Below are 25,008 nucleotides of genomic sequence, written 5' to 3'. Positions count from 1 at the left end.
AATATAAATAAATATTGACTGGCTGGTTTGGCTCGGCGGAAGAGTGCAGGTTCGATTTCAGTGAGGGCACCTGCTTGGGTTCGTCCCTGGCCCTGGTCCGGGTCGTGCGGGAGGCAACCAGTCGATGTGTCCCTCTCACATCGGTTTCTCTCTCTCTCTCTCTCCCTCCCACTATCCCTCCCAATCTATCTGAAGATAAATGAAAAAATATCCTCAGGTGAGGATAAAATATATATATGGCAAAAGACTTGAACTGAACCTTTACATGAGAGGGCATCTAAGCAAAAAAGTAGCGAAACCCAACTCCGGTACGTTAAGGTGGGAGTGTTAATTGGTTCAACCACTTTGGAAATTTGTTAGGCCAATAGTAATGTAAATAGTATCTATTTATGTTGAACATACATCTACTTGATGGCCAAACAATTACTGTCCTGGGGAAAGACCCTGCAGCAATGCATACCTATATGCACTGAAGGACATGTACTGGAATGTTCATAGTAGCGCTCACTTCATGAGAGCCCGAACTAGAAACGACTATCATCAACACAAAAGATAAGAGTGCTACAAATATAACCTTGAGTGTAAGAAGCCAGACACAAAACGGTACACATATATTGTGTGATTCTATCTCAATAAAGTTAAAACATCCACAGAATTAGTCGATGTTGTTGGAAGTCCAGGCAATGGATCTGTTTGTGGAGGCGATGTAAAGTGATGGGAAAGAGGCACCAGGGAGCCAGCCTCAGCTCTGTTCACGTTCTGTTTCATGCTGTGGGTGCTGGTATATGGATGTGTTCACATACTGACAATTCTTCAAGTTGTGTGGTACCATATGTGAAGTTTATTGTGCTTCGATAAAAAGTTCGTAAACGTCATTTGAATTGGGAAGACTTCCCCCAGGCAGAGCTCACAGACTTGGGGAGGACTGGGTTGCAGGCTTCAGGCTTCAGGAGCTGGTAGAAGCAGCCTTGTCTGGGTTCAGGGCTTCACCTGATCTCGGCTTTCGGCAGAAAGTTGGGGGGGAGGGGCTTGCCATTTGTGTGAGGGGGGTGACTTCCAAGAAGAACCCAGAATGGGCAGCAGAGGCGCTTTTGTGGGGAGTCTGAGGACCCCTGACATTTATGTTCAGAACGTTGTGTGTACGTGTGCACATGCTTTCCTGGGGAAGGGTCCACATTTTTCACCCTGTGGCCTGCCCCACAGTCCCGAGGAGTCTGTGCTCAAAACACAAGTGCTGCTTGGCTAGAAGTTCCGGAGGTCAGGGAAGTATGGGACCCGGCGGATCGCTCTCCTCTAGTCCAGAGGGCTCCAGGGTTGCTTAGGTCGTACCTCCGGGGTGCATACCCCTCGCCCCGAGGTCCAGCCTCGCATCTCCAGCTTTGCTGCTCTGGGCCCTGGGCAGAGGGGGAAGCCACGGCGGCGGCGAGTGGGTGACGACAACACCCTCCTCCAGGCCCGCGCAGGGCCCGGCTGCTGGAGAGCGCTCCCGGGCAAGGTGGGGGTGTGGCGATGGCGATCAGCCCGGAAGGGTGAACCCTTCAGAAGAGGCGGATCTGCCCGTGGGAGGACAGGTAAAGCTGGCTGAGGAGGGTAGAAGCCTGGTCGGTGTATCAGCCAGCAGTGGAGGATGAAGCCCGCCATCAGCACCGTGCTGTGCCTGGGGACCCTGGGTGAGTGGCGCACTGCGAGCTGGGGTGGGGGCTGGCCCTCCGGGATTGGGACCCGATGCTTGCCGAGGGTCCGCTGTAGCCAGACACTGCACTGCCTGGGTGTAAGGAGCCCAAAGCAGCCTAGCACCTGGCTGGCCCCAAAGTGCCCTCCGCCCAAGGTGCACCCAGGCACCTGACCAACTTGGGTCCCAGCAGAAACCCCTTAGTGTAGGGCTGAGGTTCACAAACTATGAGCAGCCTTCAAATCCCACCTGCTGCCTGATGTTTTACAGCATCAGGATGAGCTCAGAATGATTTTTACATCTTTGAATGGTTGAAAGATCAAAAGAAGAATAGTTTTGACACATGTAAGTTATATGAAATTCAAATTTTGGTGTCCATAAATAAAATTTTATGGGAGCACAATCATGATCGGTCAGGTGAGTGTTGTCCATGGCTGCTTTCAAGCTTCAAAGGCAGAGTTAAGTCATCGCCAGAATTGTGTGGCCCCCACAAAAATGTTTACTTAGCTCACTGCAGAAAAGGTTCATGACCCCTGGCCCAGAGGCTATTGATCCCCTTTACAGTGAAGGACACACAACAGAGAAGGAATTTTCACAGGGCTCAGCGGTTATTAAGAGGGTTTAAGAGGGTTTTAAGAGGAAAGGGCATAGGTCAGGTATGCTTGACTTATCCAGTGTCTAACCAGAAGGATCTTTCCTGCTCTGAACTGTACAACACCTCCCGTTCCTACCACACATCAAAGAGGTAGAGGAATATAGGGGGAAAACAACCGCCCTAGAATGGGATCCACTTGCCACTCAGTGCTGGGTGACTCTAGGCTGTCCCTTGACCTCTCTGAGCTGTTTTCCTCATTCGTTCAGTAGGAATTGCTTTTTCACAATAAGTACACAATTGCTGTGAAAGCAAAATGAAATAACGTATCTAATGGCAGAGCTCTGGACACAGGTGAGTTATCACTGGTAAAAAAAAAATACTGCACATAAATGTAGGGGCACCATCCTATGTAATAGGGTGGGCAGGGCTCTTGGCTGGGTGACTGGAAGCAAGGTAATGGTGCAAAGTCAAAAACCTTAGGCGTGTGCAGGGTCCTCCCTGGCTCAGCAACTATTATTTCTGTCCAGCCCTGGTTCTGTCAGGTCTCAGGCTGTTTTAAGTCATTTCTGAAGCAGGGTGTATTACATGGAGGGAGAGGTAATCTGGGCAGGGCACAGGAAGGGGAAGTCAGCGAAGGCAAGGAGTGCTGTGGTGGACCCTCCCTGACCCAGTACTGCCACAGAGAGCGTCACAGTGAGCTCCCCTGGCTGGAAAAGCAGAGGACAGCTGTGCTCCAGCTACCTACGGCCACAGGGAAACCCAGAGTGCAGCCCTCCTGGTCTGCCCCAAATTCTTCCTGATCAGGGCTTGTGTTGTTAGTTCTTCCTCCATATTCTCTCCTGGCAGTGTCAGGGGCTGACCAAAAGTTCATTTTTCCAATCAGCTCTGTGTTTACAAACCAGAGGTAAGAGCTGCCTCCCTTCTCTTGTCTCAGGCTCCGAATGCAGGGGCACCTATACCCTTCTTTGTTCACGGACAGGAGTGGGAAGAGGACAGCACAGAGGGGATGTAGCCTTCAAATCCCTTCAGAGGTGCTGCTGTCTCTCCCACTGGCACAGTTCCTCTGGCCTTTCTCCCCTAGGGCTGTGTCTGGCTGTCCCTGAGAACACTGTGCGATGGTGCACCACCTCAACTCCTGAGTTCACTAAGTGCACCACGTTCCGCGACAGTATGAGAAAAGTCCTTTCCGCGGCTGGCCCTCTTGTTGATTGTGTGAAGAGAACCTCCTACTTTGAGTGCATCAAGGCCATCGCGGTAAGTCACTGCTGCCTAAAGGAGAGTGGAAGACAATCCATACTTTCTCTTGCTCCTGGTGTTCTGGACCAACTCTGTACTCACACATAGGAGCCTGATGTACTTTGAAATGGAAACAGGAGTGACCATCTTGAACAAGTCTTAAAGCAAAATCCAACGTGCTCTGAAAGGGGACTATTTTGAGGTACTAAGTTCTCTGAACTCAGGGAAAAAACAAGAACGTTTGCTATCGAAATGATCACGTAACACTGTCTGGAAGTTCTGCAGACACCATGGGAAGTAGATGAATGATGCTCCCAGGGAAGAGGAATACACATGGTGTCAGGATTGCAGATGATAGCTTTGTTTTCCAGGTTTTCCAAAATCCTCTTCACTCTTTCAACATTGTTCCTGCTCATTTACCTGCGTTAGACCCTGGGCTGGGCAATGGGGCTGCAGTGGTGCATTTAAACACACATGGTCCTTGCACTTGAGGAGTTTACACTCTAGTCAGGAGAGAAGGAAAACATACAAACAAGTAGACGTGATTTCAATTGCGTGATGTACAATGAAGGGGAAAAGTAGAATGCTCTGGCAGAGCACTGGGTGTCAGAAACAATCTCCCTGAGAGGAAACAATGAAGCTGAGACCCCAGGGATGAGCATGGGTAAGCCAAGAGCCAGGGTATAATACTCTAGGCAGTGAACAACAGCGTGTGCAAAGGGCCTGAGGCAGGGTAGAGCTGGGCTCATTTGAATTGCTGAAGGGTGGGTGACAGAGCAGAGCAAGAAGGGGATTGGAAGGAGTGATGAGGTGAGAGAGGTAGACTTAGCAGATGGAGCTTGATTAACTCAGGGAATCAGTGATTTGGTGCAAACAACTGGTGTGTTCTGTTTGTTTTGTTTTTGTTTCTAGATTGGACCCCAGTTACTATTATGGCTTAATTATAACCCTTGAATTATGACATATGTTCAGCTTTGGTCTATGCATGCCCCTCTTTATTTTTAAATATGTTAACAATACAAAATAATAATACTATCAATGACCCCACCACAAGTTCTCAGAACTTCATTATTGCCAACAGCTTACTTCTAGGGCTACTTTGTGGCAGCACTGGATTCTATGGGAATGGTGCCACTTGGGGTGGTGGAACCCACTGGCCCTACTTACAATGACCTATGTGTTTTCCCGTCCTGAGCAAATCCAACCCAATATTTTTTTTTGCCTTTTATTTTAGTTTTAAGATCTATCTAGGTATGTGTGAATGATTGATAGTTTTTCTTCTTAAAAAATTATAAACATAATATTACTGTGTTATCTTCTGCTATTTGCTTTTTTCTCCTCGGTATTATGCTAAGACTCAGCCATGTTGTTGAATATAGCTATTGTCCATTCATTTTCAGAGTTCTACAAATGGTCCATTATGTTAGTGTACAAATTTATTTGTTCTTTTCTGGTCATTAGCCATTTGGACTGTTTTCAGTTTTTGTTATTGTTAATCAGAGCTTAAGAAATATTCTTATACAAATCTCCTGGGACACAGGATTAAAAATTTCTTTTGAATATATATGTAGGGGCGGACTTGCTGACCCATGGGATATGTATTAGACTTTTAAAACAATGCTGAATGTATGTGACTCCTAAGCAAATACAATATGGTTATTTCAATTTCTACTTCCACCAGCAGTGGGAGAATAAGCCATACATTCTTGGTGAATTTGATATTTTATCATTATGAAATAATCACTATCTCTGGCAGTGCTTTTTGACTAAATTCTGAAACCGACATACCACATCAACTTTCTTTTGGTTAGTATTCTTTTCTCCCATTCCTTTATTTTCAACTCTCTGTGTGCTGATGCTTCAGGTGTGTCTTTTAAAAACTGTCTATTGCTGGATTTTGTTTATTAATGCAATCTGACAATCTCATTTGTTTTATATGGTAAATTAGACCATTAATAATTACTATTATTATTGATAAATTTGGACTTATGTATGACATATTATTTTTTAAATCCTCTTCCAAGGATATATTTTTATTGATTTTAGAGAAGAAGGGGAAGAGAAAGAACAAAAGAAACATCGATGTGAGAGAGGCACACTAATTGGTTGCCTCCTGCACACACTCCAACCAGGGCCAGGGATCAAACCTGCAACGCAGGTACGTGCCCTTGGTCGGGAATGGAACCTGTAACCCTTTGGTTGGAGGGCTGATGCTCTAACCACCGAACCACACCGGCCAGGACATTTAGCTTTCTTTAATCGAGTCTCCATATATTTTAATCATTTTAAAAATTAATTTCTATCATCTGCATCCCTTTTTGGCAGCATACAGGATAAATTCTTCAGATATAGGTTCCAGTTTACTAATTCTCACTTTATTTATTTATAATGCTATTTATATATTTTTTTTCTTTATTAAAAATTTTAATTAAAATTTTGTTTTACTCCCATCCATCTACTCTCTCTCCTTCGGCAACCATCAGCTTGTTCTGTATATCTATGGATCTGTTTAAGTTTTGTTTTGTTTATTCATTTATTTAGACTTTTTAAGATTCCACATATAAGTGAGATCGTATGGTATTTCTCTCTGTCGGATTTATTTCACTTAGCACCATATCCTCTAGGTCCAACCATGTTGTTGCAATTGGCAAGATTTCATTCTCTTTTATTGGTAAATAATATTCTGATATATATGTATATGTGTGTGTGTGTGTGTGTGTGTGTGTGTGTATATATATATATATATTACCACATCTTTATCCATTCATCTGTTGATGGATATCTAGCTTGTTTCCATATCTTGGCTATTACTAGTAATGCTGCAGTGAACATAGGGGAATGCATATTTCTTTTCAAATTAGTGTTTTTGTTTTCTTTGGACTAATACCCAGAAGTGGAATTGATGGATTGTATGGCAAGACTATTTTTAATTTTTTGAGTCATCTCCATACTCTTTTTCTTAATGGCTGCACTCATGTACGGACCCACCAACAGTGTACAAGGGTTCCCTTTTTTTCATATCTTTATCAGCACTCGTTATTTGTTGATTTACTGATGATAGCCATTCTAACAGGTGTGAGGTGATGTCTTATTGTGATTTTAATTAGTATTTCCCTGATGATTAGTCATGTTGAGCATCTTTTCATACCTCTATTGGTCATCGTTATGTTATCTTGGGAGAAATGTATATTTAGGTCCTCTGACCTTTTTTCTTTTTTAATACTCACTTGAAGACACTTTTCCATTTTTTGTTCAGATAGAGTGGGAGGGAGGGAGAGAGAGAGAGAGAGAAACATCGATGTGAAAGGGACACATCAAGTGGTTGCCACCCACATGATCCAACCAGGGCCGGGGACAAATTGCAACCGAGGTACGTGCCCTTAACGGGAACCGAACCTGGGTCTCTCTGGACTGCAGGCCAATGCTCTAACCGCTGAGCCAAACCGGCCAGGGCCCTCTGCCCATTTTTAAATTGGATTTTTTTTGAGGTATTATCTTGTATGAGTTCTTTATGTATTTCTGGATATTCTTATTGGATGTATCATTTATGAGTATCTTCTCCCATTCAGTAAGTTGTATTTTTGTTTTATTGATGATTTCTTTTGCTGTACAAAATCTTTTTAATTTAATGTAGTCCCATTTGTTTGTTTGTTTATTTATTTATTTATTTATTTATTTATTTTGTTTCTTTTTCTTGAGGAGACATATCCCTGGGGGGACACAATTCAACCCAGAACACAAAAAAATATTGTTAAGAGTGATGTCAAATAGTTTACTTCCTTTGTTTTCTTCTAGGAGTTTTATATTTTCAGGTTTAACAATTAAGTCTTTAATCCATTTTGAGTTTATTTTTTTAATATGGTGTCAGAAAGTGGTCCAATTTAATATTTTTGTGTTTATCTGTCCAGATTTTCCAGCACCACTTATTGAAAAGACTGCTTTACCCCATTGTATATTCTTGACTCTTTTGTCATAGATTAATTGACCATATAAGCAAGGATCTATATGTTTTTATGCCAGTACCATACTGTTTTGATTACTGTAGCACTGTAGTATAGTTTAATATCAGGAAGTGTGATACCTTCTAATTTGGGTTTTTTTCCCCAAGATTTTTTGTTATTAATTGTCTATATTAAGTGGCTATTCAGGGTCTTTTGTGGTTCTAAACAAGTGTTAGGATTAGTTTTTCTTATTCTGAGAAGAATGCCATTGTTATTTTAATAGAGATTGCATTAAATCTGTATATAAATCTGTATATTACTTTAAATAGTAAGGATATTTTAACAATATTAATTCTTCCTATCCATGAGCAATGTATAGTCTTCCATTTATTTGTTTCTTGTTCAATTTAATTCTTCATTGTCTTACAATTTTCAGAATACAGGTCTTTCATGTCTTTGGTTAAGTTGTAAATGGGATCGCTTTTTTAATTTCTTTTTCTGATCGTTATTGGTACATAGAAATGCAACAGATTTCTGTGTATTGATTCTGTATCCTGCAACTTCATTGAAGTCATTTATTAGTTCTAATAGTTTTTTAGACCTTAAACATGTCTAATCAACTGTTGCCCATTTATTCACTTTTTCCCCCAGATTCAACACATGGCGTTTATTAATACAAAAATTATTTATCTGCCTATCATGAAAAATCATTCACTTTTTTATTACAACAGTTATACTTTGGGGTCTAGAAGCATCAGTTAATTTTTTTCTTCTTCTTATACCTGATAATTTTCTGTTCTATGCTTATCCCTGTGATTGTAGCTGTCACTTTGTACATAAAACTAAATACCTCACAGAAATCTCTTCATTCCATCTGACAGTTCCAACCTTCACAATCCTTGAAGGCCCAAGTCTGTTCACACCCATGCATTGTACCTTACCTTACTGTGGTTTGGTTGTGTGTACCTGGAGGTCCTGTTTGATTTTAATCCTCCCTCTCCCTGCTGGTTCAAGTTCTTCTCAGAATCCCTGCTCTAGTGGACCCCATGAATTAGGTGTTGACCTTGGTTCCTGAGCCCCTGAGGCTCCAATGATTCCTGCCTGGGAGCCTGGGATCTTGTCCAAAAATGCACTAACCTCCCTGCCCTGGGAGAAGCTCTTGTGTATTTCCTTATTTATTTTTATTCCACAGTGTGTAGGATTGGTGTGGAGAGTCTCTGAGGGATTTGCCTACCTTTTGTGATACCAAGAAAGCCTCGAGATTGTTTCATATCTGGTGGCTAGTTGTGGAATAAAATGGTCATTCACCAATGTGAATGTATTTAATGGCACTGAGATATACACTTAAAAATGGCCCTGGCCAGTTTGGCTCAGCGGTTGGAGCGTTAGCCTGCAGTCCTGAGAGACCCGGGTTCGATTCCCGCTAAGGGCATGTACCTCTGTTGCAGTTTGTCCCCGGTCCTGGTTGGTCGTGCGGATGGCAGCCACTAGATGTGTCCCTTTCATGTCGATGTTTCTTTCTCTCTCTCTCTCTCTCTCTCTCTCTGTTCTTCTCTCTCCCTCCCACTCTATCTGAACAAAAAATGTCCTCGGGTGAGGATAAAAAAATAAATGGTTCAATGGTAAATTTTATCTCATGTATTTTATAACAATAAAACAACAACAAAACAACCCCAACATTAAAAAGAAAGTTTCAGCTAGATAGCTATAGAGTTTGGCTTACATTATTGTATTCCACTTAGAAATACTGTTGTCTTATTGCTTACCTGTAACAGGAAACAGATCATGGAGGTATATCTTCTGCCTTGTAATTTAATCAATAAAAACTATTCATAGAGTACTGGCAAGGGCTGCTAGAAAAATAATTTTTACTAAAGATAATTGAAGCAAGAAAAAAGAATACAATTTGTTAGTAAATGTCTATATAAAAACAGTGCTTCTCACTTTAAAAGAAAATACATTCTAGACCCAGTGGAAAGGGACCTATAATACTTAAAGTGAAATATGAGTTTAAAGTTAAGATTTAGTAGAAGCAGAAACTTAAAAAACAAACAAACAAAAAGACCACCAAGCCCCATCAAGTATCAGCATAATGGCAGTAATAAACCCACACTGTCTGCATTTTAATCCCAGCTCCATGCTTTATCAGCTGTGTGGCCTGGGAAAGTGACTTAAACTTTCTGTGTCTATTTTTTAATGTGTAAAATGCAGCTGAGTTGGACAGTGGTGAGTTGTGATGTGTGACTAGCCGATTAAGTAAACAGTGAGGTATAATGGAAGTAATAATCATTTAACACTTAGTTCAAAAGCAAGAAGTTAAACCCAGGGAAAAGTTGAATCCATGAACAAAAGACTCCTGCCGTCATAATGAATCCAGAACAGGAAGGAAAAGTACTGAGTACTAAATCAGAGTGAAGAAGAATGTCAAAGCCCCACTTCTGCATGAGGGCTTCACAGTGCCATCTGAGGCCTCAGCAGAGCGCCCAAGATAAAGAGGTCACCAAAGGAAAGCATCTGGGTTCTCAAGGTAAACGTGTGAGAGCACAGCCAGGCAGGTGGACCTGTGTAATTGACTGCAACCTCCTCCAGAGACTGCAGTGCATGGGCTGCGCACCCAGTCTGGTGTGGGGAGGGCAGCGTTCTGCCACCAGGCCTGCTACGTAAAGTCTCTACTGCAGGTTGACCCTGAAAGAGCACACACTGGTTTCTGAGACAAGACCAGACTTCTCACCAGAAAAAAAGACAAATCATCCATTCCTTCCTCTATGTGGGAGGAATAGGAATACGGTGACCAAATTCCCTCGCCAGGGTGGTGCAGTCAACTGAAGCTTGGTTTGGTGTGTGGTCTGGACAAGTTGATGGTTTTTCTGTTCCCGCCAGTCACCCCCACTCGCCTGGGTTTAGGTGGGCTTTCCCAGAAGTAAAAGCTTCATTGGCATCTGGTCTGCTCCCTTTCAGGCAAACGAAGCAGATGCTGTGACCCTGGATGCAGGTTTGGTGTATGAGGCCGGCCTGGCCCCCTACAACCTGAAACCTGTAGTGGCAGAGAACTATGGGTCAAAAGACAGTAAGTTCTCCCCAGGCACTCAGGAGAGTTTGTGGCCGTTGCTCTCTCCTGATAGACGCTTGTTCTCTCCCGGTAGACTCTTGTCTTCTTTAGGCAGGTAGTGGAGGAGTGAGTAGGTAATGAGGGGTCCCATACGTCCCCACCGGCACAACTCAAGGCCTCTGTGGCTTTGGGCTGGTTGAGGACTGGTGCCGCTGACACCGACCTCCTGGGCCAGGAAATGTGCTCCCTGGAGACACAGAGCTGAACCATCAGAGTTTAGCGCTGTATAGAGGAGTCCTCCAAGAACCACAGTGCCTCACTCAGAGGAGAGACCACACTGGAGCACACACTCTGGGAGTAACCTGACTGTCCCTGGGTCCCAGGAAATACTTAGAGGGATACAGGAATGTGGCTTCCAGTTTTCTGGTAGGCTTGGGTTGGTAGGTGTAGGCAGGCAACCTGCAGGGCCAGGGCAGGAAAAATCATTTGGGGCACGTGTGGCCTTCTTCCCTGCGTTAACCTGGAGAGTTAGTACAGATGTCCCCTCTGTGGTCCTTTTCTTCCCTGCAAGCCTAGGAAACTTACTCTGATCCCTCCCTCTTTGAGATCCAACCCAACATAAGTGTGCATGTGGGTTCCCCTTCCCTGGTCAGGAGCCCGGCGTGATGAGCAGTGTTTCCCTGAAGCCCAGGTTGCGGGTCTTCCATTCACATGGTCTCTTTGCAGATCCACAGACCAGCTATTATGCTGTGGCCGTGGTGAAAAAGGGCAGTGGCTTCCAGCTGAATGAACTCCGAGGCAAGAAGTCCTGCCACACAGGCCTTGGCAGGTCCGCTGGGTGGAAAGTCCCCATGGGCTTACTCTATAAGGAACTGACTGAACCACATGACTCTCTTCAGAAAGGTAAGCAGGAAGGAGGGTGTGTGCCCTCAGGTGTCCCTTCTTTAGGTGCCACACAGGCCACCCTGAGGTCATTCAGACATGATCAGATGGTCATGAGTGATGCCTCTTGAGTGGAGATGGAAGGTTAACCAGCTTTAAACTGGTCAGTTCTGCTACGCCAGCAACTCTTGCAGGTTTCAGCTGAGTCTTGTCTTCTCTGAGCTCCCTGTAGCTCTGCAGATGCTGTCTGGAGAAGAAGGTGGGGAAGGGCATCAGGCCCACAGTGTATTCAGGCAGGACCAAGGTCACTGGGCCCTGCTGTCCACTTTCCTGGGTGCCTTCCTTTCTGTGGCTCATGTGTTTCCCGTCCTGCTGGAGCATTCTCTGGTGGCCATCTGCTGGCCATGAGCTTGGCGTGCACCTGTCCAGGTGGGCCTGTCATCTCCTGGGCATGACTTCCAGGGGAGACTTCTCTCTGAGCTGTTCCAGGGTGACAAGGCCGGGAGGGGAGCTGACAGTGACCTGAGACAGGCCTTGGTTGGTGGCAGGCACAGGCCTGGTTGTAGGGGAGGGTGGTGGGAGAATAGGAGTTAACATGTCCCTTTGTGGGGACCTTGATCTTGAAGAGTGAACACATAAGGGCAAAGCTGGGCCTGGTATGCTGGTTTTGTTCTGGTCACTGTTCACTCGTGAGCCTGGGCTGGGAGCTGTAACTGTCTTTGGCCAGGCTGGCTCATGTCCTGTGTTCCACCTCTCTGTGTTGAGCAGCAGCGTCCAATTTCTTCGAAGCCAGCTGTGTCCCCTGTGCGGATTGGACAGCCTTCCCCAAACTGTGCCAGCTATGTGCGGGGAAGGGGACAGACAAGTGTGCCTGCTCCAACCACGAACCCTACTTTGGCTACTCGGGTGCCCTCAAGTGAGTGAGACTCCCAGCTCCTCCCCCTCACTCTGAAATTGGTGAAACTAAGGCACAGGGAGTAGGCCGGGGTGCCCCAGACCACCTGGAGCACCACTGTGGACCCCAGGGTCCTGTGTGCCTCCTGCTCATCCCAACGAGCCTTCTGTGCAGAAGTCTCTCTTATTTCCCAGAAGCCTGGGGTCTGCCTGTGTTACCCTACCGAACCCTCCTGAAGGGTGAAGGGCATAGGCCCGTCTCTGGGACTCTGGGATGCACAGACACAGGCTTGGGCTCCCAGCTGGGTTCAAAGCCAGGACCTCCCAGTTTGCTTCTTTCTGCCTAAGCATCTCCCTGTGGGTGGGACATGCGCCTGCCTCTCCCCACCTCCCTCTCAGCCCCAGGAAGGCACCTTCCCTATTCTATGCTCAGTAAGAGAAATGGCTGCCCCTCAAAACCAGAGCTACGCTGGCCAGGAATCCAAGGCTATCCAGGGTTTTGTGGGGTTTTTTGTTTCTGTTAATCCTCACCGGAGGATATTTTTCCATTGATTTATAGAGAGAGTAGAAGGGAGGGAGAGAGGGAGAGAGAAACATTAATAGAGAGAGACACATAGATTGGTTGCCTCTCGCACGAACGTGGACCAAGGCCGGGATGGAACCTCCAACCCAGGTATGTGCCCTTGACTGGGAATCGAACCTGCAACCCTTTGGTCTACAGGCTGATGCTCTAAATGCTGAGCCAAACTAGTTAGGGCTACCCAAAGTGTTGATTCTCCATGTAAAAAGCTTTAAACCTTTATTTATTTATTTTTTAAATCTATTGCTTTTGGCTGCCTTTGAAGAGGAAGGTGAGGGTCCTACTTTCACACCATCTCTCGCCAGAGTTGCCTGGGATGTGGCTTATAAAGCTCATACCTGCTTCTACCCTGAGCTTGGCTGTGGGGGTTCAGATGCCCCTCACAAGGGCCATCGCCTGGGAGCTTTGCCCAGAGATGAAAGTCTGGGAAACTGGGCAAAGCTCCCTGAGCCTAGGAAGCGGGCAGAAGCTCAGCGGGGCTGCACAGGGGAGGGGCAAGGCCTTGTCCTGGAGAGTGGCCTTACTACAGCTGTCCTGTTCCTCAGGTGTCTGCAGGCTGGCGTGGGGGACGTGGGCTTCATGAGACATATGACCGCATTTGGTAAGTGTGGGGTGGAGGAGGAATCATGTGTGTCACTCCCTGGCCAGGGGAACTGGTTTTTTGCCTGAAAGTTTCCCTACATCTAGAGAAGGGTGATGATGACAAGATCTTTAATGAAATACAAGGGTTTCTGTGTAAAAAAAAATTTTGTTATTTGTACATTGTTTAGTGCTCAATTTGTTCAGTCTATAAATCTACTGAACAGATTTTCTGAACATTTAAACATTACTTAACTAGTAAAACAAAATGAGTTTTAATAATCAACTTCTCTTAGTCACTGACATATCAGTTTCAAATGTAATCTCCTGAATGCTTCATTATAAATGGCTCCTAAATGTTTCAAATACCATCAGCAAACACACAAACAATCATCATGATTTCAGGACTTACTAGCACGCATACAATGAAATCTGTTGCCAAAGCATTATTACCATGGACAAAAATGTATTTCTTCTGTATTTCCAAACTTAAAAAGAAAAAAGGCTTTTCAGAGTTTTGGGTAATTTATCAAATAACAAAGAGTTTTGGGGACAAGTTGAGGTTATAGACTTTGGGTTTTATAACCAATCACATTTCTATCAGATACAGAACGCACTTGTACCACTCGAAGATGTTTAAATCCAAGTGTGTATTCACTATGTTGGGCTCATTTTAAAATTAATGCCTGCTACCTCGAGGAAGTTTTAAGTGCTTGCTTTTTACATGGGCCTTAGTTCCTTATTACCTAGTTCTTTCTCTAATACGAAATAGGAGTTTCCTGTGTTTTGTTCTCCTGTTCAGCCATGCACAATTATTGTCTTCTCATTACTACACATTGACCTGCTTTGTTTGCATTTTGGTCATTGATGCATGTCTTATGATCAGTAATTTTAATTAGTGGGGGCATCTATGGGTTTCATTTCCCAGGATCAAGTTGTTACAAATAATTATCAATGTTATGTCCTCTGGTTGCTCAAGTTACCACAGTTATGTCAGAAGGCAGCATCTTCTTACCCTCACAGTGAAGTATTTGAAAACAGCCTCTCCTTCCAAAAACAACGGGTTGTCTCAGACCATCCTGGTTTATCTGCTGTAAGCTACTTGTTTACTATTATAAAAGACCCCTTATTAAAAGTAGAAGTTTCTGAGAGACTGTCCACTGGGGCTTAGGGGTGAAAATGAGTGTTGGTGGTGAGTGACTGAGGTAGAAAAGTTATTTCTTTCTGAAACGATTAGATCATACTGCCTCTTTTCATTTAATTCTAACATTACTAGAAATTTTAAAGATAAAGAATTAAAATGTGTTTGTTTTTTTTCCCTATGGCATACCTAATTAAAATTGTAACATTCACAAGAATTCTAATTGTACTTCTCTTTTTTTGAATCTTCACCTGAGGAGACGTTTTCATTGATTTTAGACAGAGAAGAAGAGGAGAGAGAAACATCGATTAGTTGCCTCTCATATGCTCCCTGACTAGGGATCGAACCCACATCCTACATAGATATGTGCCCTGACTGGGAATCAAACCCTCAACCTTTTGGTGTATGAGATGACACTACAACCAACTGAGCCACCCGGCTAGCTGTGCTCCTTGTCTTTTGATAGGAGATTTTATCAACCCCAAAGACCTTCTGTATGAGTTTGCTAGGGCTGCCATAATGAAGTACCTTAAGCAACAGAAATTTGTTGTCTCCTAGTTCTAAAGGCGAAATTCCAAGATCAAGATGTTGACAGGGTTGGCTCCTTCTGAAGGCTGTGAGGGAGGGTCTGTCCCATGCCTTTCTCCCGGCTCCTGGTAGTGTGCTGGCAGTCTTTGCTGTGCCTTGCCTCGTGGTCACTTCACCCTAATCTCTGTCTTTCTTTTCACATGGCGTTCCTCCTGTGCGCGTGTCTCTCTGTGTCCAAATTTTCTCTTTTTATAAGGACACCGGTCATAATGGAGTTGGGGGTCAACCCTACTCCAGTATGATCTCTCTTAACAAATTACATCTGTAATGACTCTATTTCTAAATAAGGTCACATTCGGAGGTCCTGGGGACCAGGACTTCAACATGTGAATTTTGGAGGTGGGGGGGGGGCACAATTCAACCCAGACCGTTCTAATAGACAAAGGGAACCAAAGAGCTTGTTTTTCTTACAAGGTTTCCTGGCCCTTCTCTGTATCTATGAAGTGCCCTGACTGGGCTCCAGGTCTCCGTCCACCCCTCGCCTCTCCCACCACCTTTCCCTGGTGGGCTCTGCCCTCAGGGGAGCATTTCAGAGCAGAGGACCTGGACTCTCCTAGCATGGCCACTGTCAGCCTCAGATTAGTGAGTTTGATGAGTTACCTCAACCCTCCAGGGCTATTTCCTTTTCTCTAGAATCGGGAAATCACATCACTGGCCTCCTCCGGTTGTTATGAGGATTAAATGACGAAGAGCAAAGTGTTCGGTGGGCCGAGTGCTCGGTAACACTCAGCTGTCACCTTGCATGTCAGCAGAGCCATGGAGACAAGGAGCAGTGCAGGGCCCCGGGCCAAGCAGGCCCCCCAGCCCTGGCTTTCTGCACTGAGAACCGGTCATTTCATCTCCCAGGGCCTCAGCTTCCTCACCTGTAGAAAATGTATTTGGAAAAGATTCTCTTTCAGTCCTCTTGGGGTTGTTGAAAGAATGACTTCAGAAGATAATTTCGGTGATGTAAACAAACTTTATTAGCACTTCATGAAGTGAGCAGTCCCCACTTGGAGAACTGCAAAAGGGGGAGGAAGCCAGGAAGCTTCCATAGGACAAAAAATAAAGAACCAGGAGGAGACACATAGGAAATATCTGCTTGGCAGGGACCACACAGTCAACCTTGTTTGGGGTGAGAAGGAACAAAGGAAGCAGTATAGAGTTGGGTTGGCCTTTGGGGACTGGCTAGATACTGCGTTTCTGGTCAAGCCGAACATGACAGAGATGAACGTTATCTAGGTTTCGGTCTGTTGATGTGGCATCCTGGGCAGGAGCGCCTCCACTTGGGCCTAGATGGTTATTTCAACAAGGTCAAGTAATTTGTGGTTCAGTGAGGAGGGGGACCTTGGCTGACGGCTCTGCCTAAGTTTGCTGACTCCTCTGGGCTTTCCTCCCCAGAGAACCTGGCAGACCAGGCTGAGAGGGACCAGTATGAGCTGCTCTGCAGGGACAACACCCGGAAGCCAGTGGACAAATATGAGGAGTGCCACCTGACCATTGTCCCCTCCCATGCCGTTGTGGCCCGAAGTGTGGGCGGCAAGGAGGACTTGATCTGGGAGCTTCTCAACCAGGCCCAGGTACCAAATCCACTGTTCTCCCTTCTGCTTAGGAGTTGTTGCTTGGATTTTGGGTGCTTTCCTTCACTCCCTCATTGCTACTCTGGAAGTCCTTCTGGGTGGAGGACACAGCAGAAACCACACCACACGTCACCCTCTTCTTCACTGACAAGCCACCCAGTCTGTATATGTTATAGACAGTGGAGGCCACAAAACCCTCGCCTGGCATCATTGACCTGGTGGGCCCAAGACTGCAGAAGTTCCTCATTGCCCCAGCGTGTTCTGCTCGGGGCTCAACGGGTCCTCAGGATGCAGTGCAGACGCCCCCCTCCAGGAGGTGTCCCCCTATTGTCCTGTTGGCATGTGATCCGCCCTCCTGACTTCCCTCAGTGGCAGGTGTCCCTCCAGGAGCATTCCTCTCTGTCCAGGGTGGGTGGCAGTCTCTCCCAGCCAACCCTCATTCATCACTGGTCCCATCCCTGTCAGCGCTGTCTGCTGTGTACTGGGGGTTCAGAGATGAACTAGACAAAGACCTGTCCTTGGGTTGCACACAGAGAATTGTGAACACACAATCTAACACCAGGTGGGATGGCACCACCCTGGGGAAATGGAGTATGTACTTTGTGGGGGACAGAAGGACTGATTTACAGAGTGCATCTGGGGAGGTTCCTGGGCCCCAGGAATAAGCTGTGTGCACCCCAAGAAAGAGTGGAGGGGTTTGCCAGGGAAAGCAGCAGGTGACCTTTTATGCAGAGCCACTGTGAAAGAAAAAGCAGAGACATTGGAAAGAGTGAGTGAGCAGGTGCTGCTGTCAGTCAGCTACAGTTGAGAACAGTTCTGGGCCAGTCTGTGGGAGTCATAGGCAAAGGGCCCTTTGTTTTTGCAGAGGCCAGAAGTGGGAAGGGACTGCCTGAACTCCTTCAGTGGCAGGACTGGGCTGGGGGCGGAGCCCAGGACTCGCACCTCCGGCCTTGATGGATCACCAGCTGCTCCAGATGCAGCCCACCTGGGGCAATCAGCCAGCAGCCTTCTCTGACTGCCCTGGGGGAGCATAGCATTGGAGAGGGCCGCTGCCAGCACGTGACAGCCCCAAGCCTCTTCGCACCCCAATCTCCTGAGTACTGATCTGGGAGGCAGCCCCCGAAGCTTCCCGGAGTCCACACAAGGCAAACAAGCTGGGGTTGAGTGAAGCATTCCCTGGAGAGAGACTTGAGAACCCCGTGAGCCACAGGGACTTCTGAGGGCTGTGGCCACCGTCTGCTCTCTCAGGCATTCATTGTTTTTGCTCTTTCTGTTCGTATCTGGTTTGGGGGTTGTTTTCCCTTTGCCTCTCTATGCCAGCCTTCCTCCTTCACTGTTTCTTTTATCCTTTCAACAGGAATATTTTGGAAAAGATAAGTCAACAGAATTCCAGCTCTTTGGCTCTTCTCATGGGAAGGACCTGCTGTTTACAGACGCCACCCATGGGTTTTTAAGAATCCCACCCAAGATGGATGCCAAGCTGTACCTGGGATATGAGCATTTAGCTGCCACTCAGTCTCTCAGGAGAGGTGTGTAAGGCCCCGGCTGGGCAGTGGGCAGGATGCGGGTCATGGAGGCTTTCCCAGTCCCTGCGGCTTCACCCCCGCAGCCTGCACTGGCCTGCAGAGCCCAGGGCACTACCAGCGGCACTGGGTTCAATGAGAGGATTTTCTGTTGAGCTGGGACAAGACCTCACTTATCTTCAGATTACAGTCAACTTGAAGTAATGATGGCTCTGGATTCTCTGAAAAAAAATTTTTTTTCTTTATTGATTTTAGAGAGAGAGGAAGGGCGAGGGAGAGAAAGATAGGAACTTTGATGAGAGAGAACATGGATTGGCCGCTTCCTGCATGCCCCCCACTGGGGATCTGACCCACAACCTGGGCATGTGCCCTGACCGGGAATCGAACCTGCGACCTCTTGGTGCATGCATGGGTCAACACTCAACTACTGAGCCACACCGGCTGGGTGGCTCTGGCTTCTTTGTATTAACCAGAGTTGCCCCACCCAACAACAGGTCTATTTGACAGGGGAGATAACCCACCCAAAACCGAAGAGAGTGGTGGCCTTTGCCACCATCAGGAGAACTAGAATCTTAGAAGGTTTTAATCCAGCTCCTGCCTTCCTCTGACTCCCTGTGGTTCACTGCTTCCTTCTCTTTCTTCCCCCTCCATTTAGTCAACCAATGGTTATTGAGCATCTACAAAGCCACTGTGTTAGATGTGGGCATATTGTGATGAACAAAGACATTGAGGGGAGAGCAAGCAGGTTTACCCAGAACAGAACGCATGACTACCACCTGGGGGACGCTCCCGGGATGGGAGAACCCAGGCCTGTAGTCCTGTAAGAGAAAACCCCAGGAGGCCCTGAGCTGGGCTGGTGCTCAGAGAGGCCTTTCCGGGGAGCTGAGCCTGGGAAGGTGAGGTCAGGAGGGAGGCTAGGGTTGCTCTGCCTTCACTGCTCTTTCTGAGAACTGAGTTTCCATTTCTCCTGGAGGGTAATAGGCAGGGGTGAGTGGTGCTGTGGGCATGAGACTGCTCTGTGGATGGGGACCCCCACTGGGCAGCCACTCTGCAGCCAGTGGCACTAAATCCTTAAGCCCATCTTGGAGCTTCCTTTGGACCCCTGCTCTTCTCCACCCGTCCTAGGTGTGGAAGGCCCTCAGGGGGTGCAGTGGTGCGCAGTGGGCCTCCACGAGAGGGCCAAGTGTGACGAATGGAGTGCCGTGAGCGGTGGCATCTTAAGTTGCACCATGAAGGAGACCACTGAGGACTGTGTTGCTGCCATTGTGGTAAGGAAGGCCCTACCTCCACAGCTGAGCTCAGACACCCACGCACGTGGCACGTCTGCGGAGATCTCCCAGATACCTTCCCATCAGTGCGAGGCTGAGATGCAATTGTTGTGTGTTTCCCCCAACTCTCCACAGCCCCATCCCACTCCATCCCACGGACTCCTCCAGCTCAGGGCTGGGAGGAAACAAAGAGCCAGCCCAAGGCCCAAACTCATTTGGTGCTTAGCTCCGGTGACCAGGGAGCTCTGAGCAGTGTCCAGCCTAGGACCTGCAGAAAGTGGGGTGACATCCAAGGCCCTTTTGGACTGTGAAAGCAAATCAACTTTTTCAGTCCCTTAGTCAAACATTTAATTTTTCTCTGGTGATAAAAATATTACATGCTGGAAAAGAAATGAAAAATAATATCATTCACAACTTCATAACTCAGAGATCATTATGCCAATTTTTGGGTTATGAAGTTAACTTTCTATTTTTCTATGAACAGATAATACATTTGTGATTAGAAAAGAATTATAAATAAGGACTGAAAAATTGGCAAACTTTGGAGACCCACAGTCTGTCTTAGGAAAGAAGATCCTAATTTGGGTAAACCTCTCTGGGACCAACCCATAAGATTAAGATCTTGCAATTTATACAGTCTCCTAACTTTGTCAATTAGAAGGATTAAATGAATTTGAGTGCTTATAACATTGCCTGGCATACAGTAGCAGTCAATAAATGTTAGTTATTATTATTACTTAAAGTCTTGGGTCTAGTTGGTGCACTTTCTTAGGTAATGAAGTATTCATTTAAAATAGTTTTAATGGCTGCATAATAGTCCACAAAGTATCTCTACCTCAATTTATTTAACCAATTTCTAAATGTCTATATTTGAATTATCTCCAAATCCTTTGCTATTATAGATAATATGGGTGTGAAGATTTCTGTTCTTTAATCGTCAATATTTCTGAGTATGCCTTTAATATTAATGACAGGTAATATCTCTGTTTATGACCTCTTAACTTGCATTAACTCATTTAATCCTCATAATCAGCCTCTGAGGTAGATAGATGTTTTACTCTTTTTATGGATGAAAAATTATGTGAGGAATAGTATTTAGGATGTGTCCTTTGGAGTAGTCAGATCCCGGGGCGGTGTAATGAATTATTTAAGTAAAGAAGTTAATTATTTAGGGACAACCTTTACTGTGCCAGGGCTCTGAGGATAATGCCAATGGTGTTATGAGACCAGAACTGAACTTTGCCATATAGAAGCAAACCTATTCCCTGGGAACAGATCAGTGCAGGCATTGAGTGGGTTGTTGAGTGACAACAGTACAGTGAAAGTATAGTGAGGACATGTCCAGCAGTCAGTATGGGTCTCATGAGAGGCCAGGGAGCATGACCTGGGTTGGGCTGTTTCTCCTGGGTCCAGAGGCCCAACGCATGCCCAGTTTTTCTCTTCACCCGAGGACATTTTTTCATTTTTTTGTTCAGATAGAGTGGGAGGGAGGGAGAGAGAGGAAGAGAGAGAGAGAGAAACATCGATGTGAAAGGGACACATCGAGTGGCTGCCACCCGCACGACCAACCAGGGCCGGGAACAAACTGCAACCGAGATATGTGCCCTTAGCGGGAACTGAACCGGGGTCTCTCTGGACGGCAGGCCGACGCGCTAACCGCTGAGCCAAATTGGCCGGGCCATGCCCAGTTTTCTAAAACTGTGTTTATGTGGCAGAAGCTTTGGGTGATCCATGATTGGTGAGTCACAAGGACATGGGATGTGAAGCCAATGAGATGGGAACTTCCAAGGGCTAGTGAGGCAGGATAACAACCTCATTGTTGTGCCGCTGATTTATTTTCTAACTTCAGAAAGGAGAAGCTGATGCCATGAGCTTAGATGGAGGATTTACCTACACGGCGGGCAAGTGTGGTCTGGTGCCTGTCCTGGCAGAGAACTACAGTAAGTGGAAGGAAGTGTCCTTTCTGATCTATGCCCTCTGGGCCATGGACTTGGAGATGGGGAAATTTTAGTTTATTGTTGAGATAATAATAACTATTGATGGAATGTAGGGAGCTAGTGGATATTCCCCTTTCCGAATGTCAGAACCAATTACAATCTAAATATAGGATTTAGGCAAAATAAAAAATAAAAGAATGCCTTTATTACTGAAATGATGATATGGGAGAGCATGGTGGAGAGTTGGCCACACTGTTTGCCAAATTGCCCTTTGGTTAGAGTTGCCCACTGATTCAGGAGAACAGGTCAGAGGAAAACATTTTGTCATAGGCGAGAAGCCCTAAACCATCTTCTCCCCGCTATCCTTAGTCAAGAAAGAAGGGGCTGAGCCCCATGTGCCTAGATCCCTTTGCCACATTTACGAATCCAGAATTAACTTATGCCAGCTGCTCTGGAAGACTGAGGGATGGGGCTGCAAGTTGTGTTCTATAGTGGGGATCTGTCCACATGAAAAAATAAGGCTGGAGAAGAGGATTTCACCACTATCATTTGGGAAACACCTCATCTGCTAGTCAGTGAGCAAGAAACCATACATTATCCTTCAAAACAAAATAACTCTGTTAACACAAATACTATTATGTCCATTTTACAGATGTAAAAACTAAGGTTTAGAGAAGTTAAATGTTGTGTCCAAGGTAGAAGAGTGCATCCAGGTCTTTCTGAATCTATGGACTGGTTCTTTGCCCTCCAACATAGCAAGAATGTAATGATTGCCTACCACAGTCCAAAGAGAAGATGTCAGGATGATTTGAATCACATAGTAAATGCAAAAGGATCTTTGTCAAGATTTTTGTGGTGCCTGCCTCCCTTTCAAAGGGCATTTTGTTTTCTTTCTCTGTATCTGCCTAAGTATTGAGGACATTCTGGGATGAAACCTAATGTTCAAATGGCAAAGATTAGGGGGAAAAGGAAGTAAAATGAAACTACAGAATCTTAGTTTGTTGATGACCAATGAAAACTGCTTAGTCAGTGTTTCTCCTCATTTTATTTTTAGCCCTTATGATTGAAAAGCTTATGACTTTGGGTGAGTTTGTAAGACTTTAATGCCATGTACCTCAGTTGTTTTTCTTTTTCTTTTTAGTGCCTACAGATGGCAATGAGCAGCTTGGGTCTAAGTGTGTGAATACACTCATGGAAGGTGAGTCAGAACCAGTAACTCCAGGGCTCAAAGGTAAAGGCCTGTTTTGGAAAAAGGGTGAGGAAAGCCCTAAAATAAACAAAGGTTACTAAAGTTGTAAAAAAAAAAAAAAAATGATGAAGGAGAAAAAGACACCATAGTTAACTGTTAACGGGCAAATCTGTCACGAATCTGTAATAATGACTGTTTGTAGGGTACTTCACAGTTGATAGGACTCCTGCTCGCACCATTTCTGTTTACTTTTCTCAGCAATCCTCTAGTATGTGGGCACCATTGTCCCATATTATGTAGATGGGGAAAGTGAGGCTCAGGGACTGTGTCACTTGACCAGGACCACACAGCCAGGAAGTGGCTGCACCTGGGCTTGAGAAGAGGTGGCCTGACTGGAAACCCTGCACCCTTCCTGACCAACCACACTGCTCCTTGTCACATGCCCATTTCTCCACGAAGGTCAACACTGGGGCAGGAGCCCATTCCTGACATTTCTGGGGCCTTGCTGTTAATGAAGATGAGGAAGGAAATGAATCACTCTTTAGCTTTTAGCCAGTTAGATTTGAGTAGCAGGGGAGTCAACCTCATCTTCAGAATAGAAGACCAGGTGACAAGTTCTTCCATCCCTGTCTCCACATAGGTAGAGAGGGTCTGTATCTGTCCACAAAGTACTAATCTTGGGCATAGCTAGAGCAGTGGTTCTCCATCTAGTGCAGTACCTGGGCCAGATGCATCAGCAGCACCTGAGAACTTCTTAGAAATGAAAATTCTTGAGCCCCAACCCAGGTCTACTGAGTTGAATTCCAAGGATGGGGTCACTGCTCTGTGTTTTAAGAAGCCATCAGCTGATTCTTGTGCACATTAAGGTTTGAAAACAACTGTAATGGAAGATTCTGAGATGAAAACAGGTGGTCATTTGGGTTTGGAGTTTCTTTTAGTTTTATTTTTTATTATTATTATTTTTAATCCTCACCCAAGGACATTTCTCCATTCTTTGTACAGATAGAGTGGGAGGGAGAGAGAGGAAGAGAGAGAGAGAGAGAAACATCGATGTGAAAGGGACACATCGAGTGGCTGCCACCCGCACGACCAACCAGGGCCGGGGACAAACTGCAACCGAAGTACGTGCCCTTAGCGGGAACAGAACCCGGGTCTCTCCGGGCCGCAGGCCGACGCTCTAACCGCTGAGCCAAACTGGCCAGGGCCAGTTTTATTTTTTAAATTAAAAATTTTGAAAATCAAAATATAGTTGGCATACAGTATTATATTAGTTTCAGGTATACAACATAGTGATTCGGAATTTATGTATCTTACAATGTGCTCCTCACACTAACTCTAGTAACCATCTGTCACTGTGCAAAGTTATGGAGCTATTATCGACTATATTGCCCTCACCATTTTCATCCATCCCTTCACTCCACTTCCCTCTGGCAACCATCAGTTTGTGCTTTGTTTCTATAATTCTATTTTTGTTTGTTTTAAAAATTTCATATACAAGTGAAATCATGCAGTATTTGTCTTTCTGTGTTGGATTTATTTCACTTAACATAATACACTCTAGATCCATACATATATGTCAATCACATCTTCTTTATCCATTCATCTATTGATGGACACCAAAGTTGCTTCCATGTTTTGGCTATTATAAATAATGCTGCAATAAACACAAGGGTACATGTATTTTTTTGAACTAGTGTTTTTGTTTTCTTCAGCTAAATACCCAGAAGTGGAATTGCTGAGTCGTGTGATAGTTCTATTTTTAACTTTTTGAGGAATCTCTATAATATTTTCTATAATGGGTGCACAAATTTTCAGTGCCACCAACAGTGCATGGGGGTTCCCTTTTCTCCACAACTTCGCCAACACTTATTATTTGTTGACTTTTTGATAATAGTCATTCTGGCAGGTATGAGGTAATAGTCATTGTGGTTGTTTGTTTTTTTATTCCTCATCCGAGGATATTTTTCCACTTATTATCAGATAGAGTGGGAGGAGGGGGGGAGAGAAAGAGAGAGAGACAGAGACAGAGAGAGACAGAGAGAAACATCAATGTGATAGAGCCACATTGACTGGTTGCCTCCTGCATGACCTGACTAGGGCCAGGGACGAATCGCATCTGAGGTATGTGCCCTTGACCAGAATCGAACTCACAACTCATTGGTCTGCAGGCCAATGCTCCAACCACTGAGCCAAACTGGCCAAGGCAAGTCATTGTGGTTTTGATCTGCAATTTCCTGATGATTAGTGATGTTGGGCATCTTTTCATATGTATCCCAGTCATTTGTATGTCTTTGCAGAAATGTCTCTTCATGTCCTTGCTCATTTTTAAATTGGATTGTTTATTTTTTTGTTGTTGAGTTGTAGGAGTTTCTTTT

At 45.3% G+C, this 25,008-nt stretch overlaps 1 protein-coding gene across 1 annotated transcript in view; it reads left to right on the top strand.

Annotated features, from left to right (window-relative positions):
* Nucleotides 1-1,620: 1,620 nt before the first annotated feature.
* The window catches only part of LOC118633225 (inhibitor of carbonic anhydrase-like), a 39,281-nt gene continuing 15,893 nt past the window's right edge, over nucleotides 1,621-25,008 (top strand). Inside the window, exons 1-11 of the mRNA XM_036266934.1 lie at nucleotides 1,621-1,670; nucleotides 3,349-3,521; nucleotides 10,403-10,511; nucleotides 11,220-11,396; nucleotides 12,144-12,291; nucleotides 13,395-13,450; nucleotides 16,538-16,716; nucleotides 18,074-18,245; nucleotides 19,365-19,507; nucleotides 21,357-21,447; nucleotides 22,586-22,642. Coding sequence (XP_036122827.1) covers nucleotides 1,628-1,670; nucleotides 3,349-3,521; nucleotides 10,403-10,511; nucleotides 11,220-11,396; nucleotides 12,144-12,291; nucleotides 13,395-13,450; nucleotides 16,538-16,716; nucleotides 18,074-18,245; nucleotides 19,365-19,507; nucleotides 21,357-21,447; nucleotides 22,586-22,642 — 1,348 coding nt within the window. The 5' untranslated portion in view covers nucleotides 1,621-1,627. The remainder of the gene's footprint in view (nucleotides 1,671-3,348; nucleotides 3,522-10,402; nucleotides 10,512-11,219; nucleotides 11,397-12,143; nucleotides 12,292-13,394; nucleotides 13,451-16,537; nucleotides 16,717-18,073; nucleotides 18,246-19,364; nucleotides 19,508-21,356; nucleotides 21,448-22,585; nucleotides 22,643-25,008) is intronic.

The sequence above is a fragment of the Molossus molossus genome, unplaced genomic scaffold (assembly GCF_014108415.1).
Source record: "Molossus molossus isolate mMolMol1 unplaced genomic scaffold, mMolMol1.p scaffold_m16_p_18, whole genome shotgun sequence".
In the NCBI taxonomy this organism is placed as follows: Eukaryota; Metazoa; Chordata; class Mammalia; order Chiroptera; family Molossidae; genus Molossus; species Molossus molossus.
The sequence above is the reverse complement of the archived record's forward strand: the minus strand, read 5'-3'. Positions and strand labels throughout refer to the sequence as shown.